The sequence below is a fragment of the Nerophis lumbriciformis genome, linkage group LG22 (assembly GCF_033978685.3).
Source record: "Nerophis lumbriciformis linkage group LG22, RoL_Nlum_v2.1, whole genome shotgun sequence".
NCBI lineage: Eukaryota > Metazoa > Chordata > Actinopteri > Syngnathiformes > Syngnathidae > Nerophis > Nerophis lumbriciformis.
Genome location: NC_084569.2, coordinates 37,426,987 through 37,439,655, shown reverse-complemented (window position 1 = coordinate 37,439,655; position 12,669 = coordinate 37,426,987). Strand labels below are relative to the sequence as shown.

The 12,669-nt window shown below is 40.6% G+C and overlaps 1 protein-coding gene across 1 annotated transcript in view; it reads left to right on the top strand.

The window, feature by feature from the left end:
* gps1 (G protein pathway suppressor 1) overlaps positions 1-12,669 on the top strand; it is a 63,726-nt gene that overhangs the window by 18,440 nt on the left and 32,617 nt on the right. Inside the window, exons 4-8 of the mRNA XM_061973830.1 lie at positions 5,631-5,795; positions 5,952-6,087; positions 6,260-6,337; positions 9,771-9,831; positions 9,941-10,026. Coding sequence (XP_061829814.1) covers positions 5,631-5,795; positions 5,952-6,087; positions 6,260-6,337; positions 9,771-9,831; positions 9,941-10,026 — 526 coding nt within the window. The remainder of the gene's footprint in view (positions 1-5,630; positions 5,796-5,951; positions 6,088-6,259; positions 6,338-9,770; positions 9,832-9,940; positions 10,027-12,669) is intronic.

Here is a 12,669-nt window from a genome sequence, read left to right as displayed (position 1 = left end):
TGCTTTATAACAATTAGGGAGGTTTGTGTCATGTTTGTCCTACAGAAACCATTTTTGAACAAAAAATATATTTTTTCCCCCTCATCTTTTTCCATTTTTCATACATTTTTGAAAAAGCTCCAGAGAGCCACCAGGGCGGTGCTAAAGAGCCGCATAGAGCCGCGGGTTGCCGACCCCTGGTATAGGCGAACCCAGGACACTCAGCTACACTGCTAATATGTAGCATCATTTGAAAAGTCACCCGCTAGACAAGGAAGAGGGCTTACTCCGCACGTCAACATCGTTCGGTGCCACACGTCCACACCATCAAAATGCCGAGGCAAACATTTCCAGATCAACACCGTATGAAAAAAATAGTGATTTTTTTTTTTTGTTGTGATTTCCTTCTCTGCATGAAAGTTTAAAAGTAGCATATATTAATGCATAATGAAGAAGAATGTTTTAATGTAGACACATAGAATCATCATACTGCTGTGATTATATGCATCAAGTGTTCATTCAAGGCTAAGGCAAAATATCCACATATATATCGTTTATCGCGATATGGCCTTAAAATATTGCGATATTTAAAAAAGGCAATATCGCCCAGCCCTACGACAAACAATCCCTGGCATAAACATAACCTCTGTGTCGGAGGTAGTAGTAAAGCGCAACGCATTCGAGAGAAAGCACCTGCTGCACACCAAACTACTTGATAAGCTACCATCACCTGGAAAAGATGAAGCCAGCGAAGCTAAACGTGACTTTGTGAGGTTTTTACATTTTTATAAATGTGAGTTAACTTTTCTGAGAAACTGTATAAACAAAACTGATATTAAAAATGTCCACTGTAGAGGACACTGCAGCTCTGAATGTAAAAGTCTAGAGACAAAGTGGATGTTCCTGCACAATTATTTGCATTTAAAAATACATAATGTAGTAATAAATATGATTAGAACATTTGATCATTGTTTGTGTTCAATTACAGTAAGTGTGTTTATCCTAAACATTTCTGCCACTTTATTTTACACACTATAACATTTTTAAGGCTTTGTTTTTACTTATACCATGATAACGTGATAACATTGTACTGTAAGATTAAGTCGCACTGGCTGAAAATGCATAATAAAGAAGGAAAAAAACATATAAGTCGCACTAGAGTATAAGTCGCATTTTTTGGGGAAATTTTTCGCCAGTCCCTTACAAGTTTCTCGCTTATCCCAAACTTTCTTTCTGCTGCTCGATTGCCGTTTTCTGCTGCATATTTCACTACTTCCAGCTTGTAACCTGCAGTATATGATTTCCTTTTCTGTGCCATTTTTGTTCAGCCCTTCTCAGTTTTTATGTTGAAATGATCAATTTTCATAGGTACGGAAGTAGTAGCAGGTAGCATCTTTTTTTTCACAATGCACTTCTGCCATTACCCGCCCCCGCCAAATTTTTATTGGTTGACGTGTGTGTGTGACGATTGCTGATATACGCCTAGTCTCTTACGTGAATGAGATAAATAATATTATTTGATATTTTACGCTAATGTGTTAATAATTTCACATAGAGATGTCCGATAATATCGGCCTATCGGGGGGGGGGGGTATAAAAATTGTAGCGTCCTGGAAGAGTTAGTGCGCAAGGGGTTCTGGGTATTTGTTCTGTTGTGTTTATGTTGTGTTACGGTGCGGATGTTCTCCCGAAATGTGTTTGTCATTCTTGTTTGGTGTGGGTTCACAATGTGGCCCATATTTGTAACAATGTTAAAGTTGTTATACGGCTACCCTCAGTGTGACCTGTATGGCTGTTGACCAAGTATGAATTGCATTCACTTGTGTGTGTGTGTAAAAGCCGCATGTATTATGTGACTGGGCCGGCACGCTGTTTATATAGAGGAAAAGCGGACGTGACGACAGGTTGTAGAGGACGCTAAAGGCAGTGCCTTTAAGGCACGCCCACAATATTGTTGTCCGGGAATATCGGGAGGTTGAAACCGATACCGATAATTTCCGATATTACATTTTAAAGCATTTATCGGCCGTTAATATCGCCAGGCTGATATTATCGGACATCTCTAGTATTTTGAGTTTTAAAAAAAAAATTCTGGGTCACCGCTTGCCGTTTGCTAAAGCACTGGTGAGAAGCACTGATGTATACAAGTAGTAAAACAATACAAATAATATAATTTACCAAGTGATGTTTAGTAAATGTTAACTTGAAACAAAAGTCTTATGGTATTCAGTACACACAATACTTTGTTTACTGCAGAATGTTTGTGATGACGAGCAAAAAAACAAAATAACTGAGAGGACAAAAGTTGTTCTCTTTACCCCCACAAAGTGGACTGAAAAAGAAGCAAAACCGTGGCCCTAAAACCGAGGTATTGACCGCACTGTGGGTTACTTGTACCGTTACACCGCTTGTAAACACAATTATATATATGAACAGAACAAAATTACAGTTGCTAGCTGTTCACATATATTACCTCGATCAAACACGGCGGAAATGTCTGTTACAAGGTACAGCAAAAGTAAACAGTAGGAATGGAATGGTACTCTCTATAATCCTGCACGGGACAGATTGCCTTTAACAAAAAAAACATCATAATATTTTAAAAAGGTATTTTTCGGATTATAAATCGCAGTTTTTTTTGTAGTTTGGCCGTGGGTGCGACTTCTACTCTGGAGCGATTTATGTGTGAAATTAATAACACATTACCGTAAAATATCAAATAATATTATTTATCTCATCCACGTAAGAGACTAGACGTATAAGATTTCATGGGATTTAGCGATTAGGAGTGACAGATTGTTTGGTAAACGTATAGCATGTTCTATATGTTATAGTTATTTTAATGACTCTTACCATAATATGTTACGTTAACATACCAGTTGGTTATTTATGCCTCATATAACGTACACTTATTCAGCCTGTTGTTCACTATTCTTTATTTATTTTAAATTGCCTTTCAAATGTCTATTCTTGGTGTTGGGTTTTATCAAATACATTTCCCCAAAAAATGCGACTTATAGTGCGACTTATATACGTTTTTTTCCTTCTTTATTATGCATTTTCGGCCGGTGCGACTTATACTCCAGTGCGACTTATAAAATACGGTATGCAACGTCACCCATTTGGTCCAAAAAATATTTTTTGCAAATCAATAATTACAATCTGCAAATAATGTAAGAGACTAGGCGTATATCAGCAATCGTCACACACACACACACGTCAACCAATAAAAATTTGGCGGGGGTGGGTCATGGCAGAAGTGCATTGTGAAAAAAAAAGATGTTACCTGCTACTACTTCCGTACCTATGAAAATTGATCATTTCAACATTGGCGGTAACTTATAAAAACTGAGAAGGGCTGAACAAAAATGGCACCGAAAAGGAAATCATATACTGCAGATTACAAGCTGGAAGTAGTGAAATATGCAGCAGAAAACGGCAATTGAGCAGCAGAAAGAAAGTTTGGAGTAAGCGAGAAACTTGTAAGGGACTGGCGAAAAGCGGAGGCTACTCTTACTGAAATGAAGAAAACTAAAAAAGGTAATCGCGGGCTTAAAGCTAGGATTTAGCGATTAGGAGTGACAAATTGTTTGGTAAACGTATAGTATGTTCTATATGTTATAGTTATTTGAATGACTCTTACCATAATATGTTACGTTAACATACCAGTTGGTTATTTATGCCTCATATAACGTACACTTATTCAGCCTGTTGTTCACTATTCTTTATTTATTTTAAATTGCCTTTCAAATGTCTATTCTTGGTGTTGGCTTTTATCAAATACATTTCCCCCAAAAATGCGACTTATACTCTAGTGCGACTTATGTGTTTTTTCCTTCTTTATTATGCATTTTCGGCCGGTGCGATTTATACTCCGGAGCGACTTATAATCGGAAAAATACGGTACTGAAAATGATAAAAAAATTAACTGTAATTATTTGTTTTGCTATATTGCCCAGCCCTAGTGCTAACATGAATACAAGAGATATAACAGGTTACTTTCTGCTGTTAGCGGTTCCAGTTCGACATATGTTGAAGAGTACAAAGCCTTTATTCGTTTGTTGTTTCCGTACTTCACATTTAAGCTAGTTTAGCAGTTAACATGGCTTGACCTTTCTTCCTGCCTGTGTTTTTGATCCGTGTGTCCGTGCTCGTTCCACATTTTAGAACCATCTATTAATTTCATTAGCATGCATAAATGATCCATATTTGGACGATTGGCCATCAATTCTTAAAGGGGAACATTATCACCAGACCTATGTAAGCGTCAATATATACCTTGATGTTGCAGAAAAAAGACCATATATTTATTTAACCTATTTCCGAACTCTAAATGGGTGAATTTTGGCGAATTAAACGCCTTTCTAATATTCGCTCTCGGAGCGATGACGTCACATCGGGAAGCAATCCGCCATTTTCTCAAACACCGAGTCAAATCAGCTCTGTTATTGTCCGTTTTTTCGACTGTTTTCCGTACCTTGGAGACATCATGCCTCGTCGGTGTGTTGTCGGAGGGTGTAACAACACGAACAGGGACGGATTCAAGTTGCACCAGTGGCCCAAAGATGCCAAAGTGGCAAGAAATTGGACGTTTGTTGCGCACACTTTACCGACGAAAGCTATGCTACGACAGAGATGGCAAGAATGTGTGGATATCCTGCGACACTCAAAGCAGATGCATTTCCAACGATAAAGTCAAATAAATCTGCCGCCAGACCCCCATTGAATCTGCCGGAGTGTGTGAGCAATTCAGGGACAAAGGACATCGGTAGCACGGCAAGCAATGGCGGCAGTTTGTTCCCGCAGACGAGCGAGCTAAACCCCCTGGATGTCTTGGCTCACACCATCCCTTATGCCACCGAAGATGATCAAGAGAAGAATATCGACCCTAGCTTCCCTGGCCTGCTGACATGAGGGTATGTCTACAGAATATATTAATTGATGAAAATTGGGCTGTCTGCACTCTCAAAGTGCATGTTGTTGCCAAATGTATTTCATATGCTGTAAACCTAGTTCATAGTTGTTAGTTTCCTTTAATGCCAAACAAACACATACCAATCGTTGGTTAGAAGGCGATCGCCGAATTCGTCCTCGCTTTCTCCCGTGTCGCTGGCTGTCGTGTCGTTTTCGTCGGTTTCGCTTGCATACGGTTCAAACCGATATGGCTCGATAGCTTCAGTTTCTTCTTCAATTTCGTTTTCGCTACCTGCCTCCACACTACAACCATCCGTTTCAATACATGCGTAATCTGTTGAATCGCTTAAGCCGCTGAAATCCGAGTCTGAATCCGAGCTAATGTCGCTATAGCTTGCTGTTCTTTCCGCCATGTTTGTTTGTATTCACTATGTGACGTCACAGGAAAATGGACGGGTGTTTATAACGATGGTTAAAATCAGGCACTTTGAAGCTTTTTTTAGGGATATTGCGTGATGGGTAAAATTTTGAAAAAAACTTCGAAAAATATGATAAGCCACTGGGAACTGATTTTTAATAGTTTTAACCATTCTGAAATTGTGATAATGTTCCCCTTTAATCATTTTCCCACTCCTTTGTCAAGCTGACCAATTGATTTGTTGTTGCTGTGGCAGAGCGAACAATCCAGACTAAACTATTTTTGCAGTAAATTAAAACAAAAAACACTTTCTTTTTAGGGAAGTGCAAGGTGTACCAGAAACGGCTCCTGAGGGTGCAGCTGTCCCGCCTCCCCTGGACTCGGCATGGGCAGAGTCCACTCGGAAGAAGGCTCTTCTTAAACTGGAGAAACTAGACACTGATCTAAAGAATTACAAGGGAAACTCAATAAAAGAGAGTATCAGGTATGCAGGGAAAAGATGGTCACTAATATTACTGCTTTTACAGTGAAATAATTACAAACTGAAGTACTTGAACCACACATGCCTGTTAATCATTATTTTTGGACAAACACCAATCATTTCATGTTGCTTAACTTGATTTATGCTTATCCTCTTTAGGAGAGGACACGATGACTTGGGAGACCATTACCTGGACTGTGGTGACCTCAGTAATGCCCTCAAGTGCTACTCCCGAGCCAGAGACTACTGCACCAGTGCTAAACATGTCATTAACATGTGTCTAAATGTAATCAAGGTAGTGTAAAATCAAAACACTGCATCTTCTATGTGAAGACATTTCATAACCAAGGGTAGTAGTTAAGAATCATGTTTAAATGTGTCGTTCCTAAACTCTTTTTTTTTTTTTTTTTAACACTCTTGAACTGTGAGGCACCGGTTAATAGTTTCCTGTTTTTTATTCGTCACAGGTTAGCGTTTATCTCCAGAACTGGTCCCATGTACTAAGCTATGTCAACAAGGCAGAATCCACGCCAGAGATTGCAGAGGTTAGTGTCACTCTCACAAATAACTGAATTAAAAATCAATGATGTGTCTTAAAAATCTCAATTCTGGACCACCATCCGCCGCCTCAGAAAGGGGAAGCAGTGCACTATCAACACCGTGTATGGTGAGGATGGTGTTCTGCTGACCTCGACTGCGGATGTTGTGGATCGGTGGAGGGAATACTTCGAAGACCTCCTCAATCCCACCAACACGTCTTCCTATGAGGAAGCAGTGCCTGGGGAGTCTGTGGTGGGCTCTCTTATTTCTGGGGCTGAGGTTGCTGAGGTAGTTAAAAAGCTCCTCGGTGGCAAGGCCCCGGGGGTGGATGAGATCCGCCCGGAGTTCCTTAAGGCTCTGGATGCTGTGGGGCTGTCTTGGTTGACAAGACTCTGCAACATCGCGTGGACATCGGGGGCGGTACCACTGGATTGGCAGACCGGGGTGGTGGTTCCTCTCTTTAAGAAGGGGAACCGGAGGGTGTGTTCTAACTATCGTGGGATCACACTCCTCAGCCTTCCCGGTAAGTTCTATTCAGGTGTACTGGAGAGGAGGCTACGCCGGATAGTCGAACCTCGGATTCAGGAGGAACAGTGTGGTTTTCGTCCTGGTCGTGGAACTGTGGACCAGCTCTATACTCTCGGCAGGGTCCTTGAGGGTGCATGGGAGTTTGCCCAACCAGTCTACATGTGCTTTGTGGACTTGGAGAAGGCATTCGACCGTGTCCCTCGGGAAGTCCTGTGGGGAGTGCTCAGAGAGTACGGGGAATCGGACTGTCTGATTGTGGCAGTCCGCTCCCTGTATGATCAGTGCCAGAGCTTGGTCCGCATTGCCGGTAGTAAGTCGGACACGTTTCCAGTGAGGGTTGAACTCCGCCAAAGCTGCCCTTTGTCACCAATTCTGTTCATAACTTTTATGGACAGAATTTCTAGGCGCAGTCAAGGCGTTGAGGGGATCTGGTTTGGTGGCTGCAGGATTAGGTCTCTGCTTTTTGCAGATGATGTGGTCCTGATGGCTTCATCTGGCCAGGATCTTCAGCTCTCACTGGATTGGTTCGCAGCTGAGTGTGAAACGACTGGGATGAGAATCAGCACCTCCAAGTCCGAGTCCATGGTTCTCGCCTGGAAAAGGGTGGAGTGCCTCTCCGGGTTGGGGAGGAGATCTTGCCCCAAGTGGAGGAGTTCAAGTACCTCGGAGTCTTGTTCACGAGTGAGGGAAGAGTGGATGGTGAGATCGACAGGCGGATCGGTGCGGCGTCTTCAGTAATGCGGACGCTGTATCGATCCGTTGTGGTGAAGAAGGAGCTGAGCCGGAAGGCAAAGCTCTCAATTTACCGGTCGATCTACGTTCCCATCCTCACCTATGGTCATGAGCTTTGGGTTATGACCGAAAGGACAAGATCACGGGTACAAGCGGCCAAAATGAGTTTCCTCCGCCGGGTGGCGGGTCTCTCCCTTAGAGATAGGGTGAGAAGCTCTGCCATCCGGTAGGAGCTCAAAGTAAAGCCGCTGCTCCTCCACATGGAGAGGAGCCAGATGAGGTGGTTCGGGCATCTGGTCAGGATGCCACCCGAACGCCTCCCTAGGGAGGTGTTTAGGGCACGTCCGACCGGTAGGAGGCCGCGGGGAAGACCCAGGACACGTTGGGAAGACTGTCTCCCGGCTGGCCTGGGAACGCCTAGGGGTCCCCCGGGAGGAGCTGGACGAAGTGGCTGGGGAGAGGGAAGTCTGGGCTTCCCTGCTTAGGCTGCTGCCCCCGCGACCCGACCTCGGATAAGCGGAAGACGATGGATGGATGAGATGGATGATGTGTCTTATGTCTAAATACCACTAGTTAAAAATAGAAAATCACAAGTGTGGCCCCAGGACTTTTTTGGCCCACAGCTTATTTTCTATTGGCCCTCTGCCTTTTTTTATGAATACAATTAATTCATTATTAATGGGATGTATTATTAAATATTACACTAACTTGCCTTGTCAACTACAACACAAAAATAAGATGCTGATATTTTGTTCAGATATCTTAGCATACATTGACCTACATTTAAGGGTCATATTAAGTAGCGCACCGCACGTTGTGTAAACAATGCACACTGAGGCACAACACACGGCATGCTAGCAACGACCGGGCTACTACAACATGCAAAAGCCAGAGCTGGAAGACCCTCCTGCCTCGTTAAGATCTCCCGTTTGGGAACATTTCAGCTTCGCGGTGCGATACAACAATGGATAACATCGCTTCAACGAAGAGAAAGACGAACAAACACAGCTCCCACCGCATTCAAGCAGCCTCTCCTCGGCGAGTCAGGCAGGGCTAAAGCAATAACAAATGTTTTTATAGCAGCAGATTTAAGACCATATTGCATTAAAAACTGTATAATAAATGTGTGACTTCTATGGTGGAAGAACAATGAGCCCATATATAGCCCAAAAATACCTTAAAATAAGTATATTCTCACTAATAACAAGTGCACTTTTCTTGGTATACATTTTTTTTTACCTTTTTGCTCAATATGTTGAAAAATATTCTTAAATGAAGTAAATGCTAGTGCCATTATCTTGACATAATGATATGCGCTCGCCATTACATTTCTTGAAACCAGCAAACTTATACTAAAAACTGATTTATTGTTCTTAATGGAAAGGCAACAAGGCAAGCGCTTGTTACTCTCGGGGTCTCCTAGCCGCTCAGGCAAATCATATTGTCTAAAGATGCATTTTTCCATGGATAACATGACATCATCGCGCCAAGTGCGTGCTCTTTCAGTCAATTAGTGCGCATATATACAGCCCGGCCCCCAGCCAAATTTTTTTTATTGTAATTTTGAAGAATTAATCTGAATGTGCATGAACTATTTCTGTTCAAAATTGTTAGAAATGTCACATGTTAAATGTTTAAATATTAACTGTCCTTTTACTGTACTGTGCCAACTGTACTACTATATGAGTACGTATTTTCTCTTGTTTCATTGAAAATAAAACAGCAAAGTCCATTTGGCTGTCATCTGTTTTAATTATGAGACACAATTGTGTCAAAATCATGATTTTTTTTTTTCATGCTTGAAATAAGAAATTATTACTTTAAAAAAGTAGTTTTATACTTGTGAGTGTTGATGACACAGCTTTACATCAGTAAATATTCTAGTTTCAAGCATGTTTTACTCAAAAAAGGTCATAAAATCTCAGCAACAAGCGGTAATATCTTACTGAGATCATTTAGGACCAAAACCCTTAAAACAAGTAAAACACTCTAAAATAAAATCTGCTTAGTGAGAAGAATTATCTTATCAAACAGAAAATAAGCAAATATCACCCTTATTTGAGATATTTAATCTTACTTAGATTTCAGTTTTTGCAGTGCATTTCAAACCTCAGAGTGTGATTAGACAAACATTTTGTCGATCACACTAAAGCAAATGATGCTTTTCTCTTCATATAGCAAAGAGGGGAGCGAGACAGCCAAAATCAAGCAGTTCTCACCAAACTAAAGTGCGCTGCAGGTAAGAAAACAATATAAAATGTTGTGTTCGTCAATGTAATACCCTATATTTGTTGGATTATTATTTTCATTATTTGGTGTTCCACATGCTTCCCCATCATGTTTTATAGGTCTGGCGGAGCTCGCCTCTCGAAAATATAAACCGGCTGCCAAGTGCTTCCTGCAGGCATCCTTTGATCACTGTGACTGTCCAGAGGTAAGTTTAGTTCTCTTCGTACTTTGGGATACGAGCTTACCGTATTTTTCGGACTATAAGTCGCAGTTTTTTTCATAGTTTATGAAAGTTGCATAATGTTTTTTTCCTTCTTTATTATGCATTTTCGGCAGGTGCGATTTATACTCCGGTGCGACTTATACTCCGAAAAATACGGTAATTGGTCAGCGTTGCCCATTGAAATGAACTGAAATCAAGATCATTTGTGCTTGTCCCCCTAAAAACATCACCATTTTGTAAAATGTAAAATACCTTTTAAAAAGAAAAACTAACTTTTAGATAAGAAATATTGTATGAAAAATAACACAATAGAATGTACTATGAACAATTACAGTAGTCCGATGTAATAATAATGTATGAAATTTACCTTGTAGAGCGCACTTCTATGGTATCTCCTAGAGATGCGCGGATAGGCAATTATTTAATCCGCAACCGCATCACACAAGTCGTCAACCATCCGCATCCACCCGAACCAATATTTTATCAAAACCACACCCGCCCGCCATCCGCCAGTTGTTATATATCTAATATAGACGATGCAAGCATATTAGTGAGGTTATAAAGCTTTTGCCTGTTAAAGAAAGGAGACTGAGCCAATGGAGCAGAGACATTCAATGCGTGCCACGCATTAATATCTCTTGGCCACGCATTAGTGGCTAAGATATATTAATGCGTGATAATATTATTTATCATTATTATAATATTATTGTCATTTCCATTAAGAAAGTGTTGACTATTGTTGCCAATGCCCTCAGATCAGGAGTGCGTTCCTCACACTTTGTGTGCGCAGTTGCAGAAAGCAGAACGAGGCTTTTAAGAAGTTAAAACAATGTTTTAGAAAGACTAGGCCTATATTTTCGTTAGGTAAAAAAAAATTTCTGAATTTATTTCAATGAATATTAACTTGTTAACGTTATAATGCTCAAATAGGGACGAGGGCGGGGTGCACAGTGAAGCAGTGAACAATTTCGCCACAAAGATGAACCTTTATTGATTGATCTGCAGCCATGACAAAATATCAGACAATCTCCATTGTCAACGACAGGCAGGAAAATAAAGATAAACACATAGCCTATGTTGTAGGCATAGGCTCATACGTTTTTAAGTTGAAATAAAAAAATAAATAAAAAATGTGCCTCATAAGCCTTAGGCTGTCAATCACGCGCACAAACTTAAATTATACAATAACATATATGTATGTCATCTCTATTTAAACAAAAATAAATTAAATAAATAATAATAATAAATTACCTGCAACTTATTGGCCAAGGCAAATAGCTGAAGGGGGGAAATCAAATCCATCAGACTGCACTTTATCATCAAACTTGAATTATAATGAAAATAGACGGTCACGACAAACAAAGCAGGCTAAATATCCTTACATTGTCGCCAATCGGAGATGCGCTTCACTTGAAAGCGAGGCCAAATAATTATTCACACATAGTAGTATATCTCGAATAGAAAAAAAACACAATAAACAACGCAATTGCCTTAATTCCTTTGCATTGTAGTGTGCCCAAACAACACGTAACCATCAAAATGATTTAGCTGACTGAACTCAATATAGGTTAGACATGGGCTTATTTGGTATAGCCTATAGGTAACGTAGACTAATTCGTTTAACATATCCAACCGTATGTCTACTTACTTTTTTTTTTTGTTAGCACTATGCAGGAATAAAATGGCATCTACAGTGCCAGGATTCATGCGAGAGCGCCTGGCCTCTAAAATGCGCCCTGCTGCGCTGAAGGAGCGCTCACTTGCGCCACTTGTTGCTGGGACGCGGTGCCTGATTAATAATTGACTGTTTCAAAGAGTGCTGCTCGTTTTTCGTATGTGGGTAACAACATTTAACTATGTATATATATTTCCGAATTGGTTCAACTGCCAACCGCCCGCATCTATTTAAAATCTATTTTTAAACCGCGGACTCCGCGGTTGTGTCCGCAAACCGCGCATCTCTAGTATCTACTGTTTCTCCGTCAAACCCACCATCACCAGTTTCCCCTTATTTTGTATTGAGGAATGTCTGCCGGTTAAAATATTTTAACATACAGTTAGGTCCATAAATATTTGGACATTGACACAATTTTCAGTATTCCAGCTCTGTACAACACCACAATGGATTTGAAATGAAACAATCAATATGTGCTTTAAGTGCAGACTTTGAGCTTTAATTTGAGGGTATTTATATCAAAATCAGGTGAACGGTGTAGGAATTACAACACATTTTATATGTGCCTTCCACCTTTTAAGGGACCAAAAGTAATTGGACAATTGGCTACTTAGCTGTTCCATGGCCAGGTATGTGTTATTCCCTTGTTTTTTTCATTTATTTCATTTACAAAGAGCAGATAAAAGGCCTAGATGTCATTTCAAGTGTGGTATATTCATTTGGAATCTTGGGAGGTCATCTCTCAATATGAAGCCCAAAGAGCTGTCACTATCAGTGAAGCAAGCCATCATTAGGCTGAAAAACCAAAACAAAGCCACCAGAGAGATAGTAAAAACATGAGATGTGGCCAAATCAACTGTTTGGTACATTCTTAAAAAGAGAGAACGCACTGCTCAGCTCAGCATCACCAAAAGACATGGAAGACCACGGAAAACAAGTGTGGTGGATGA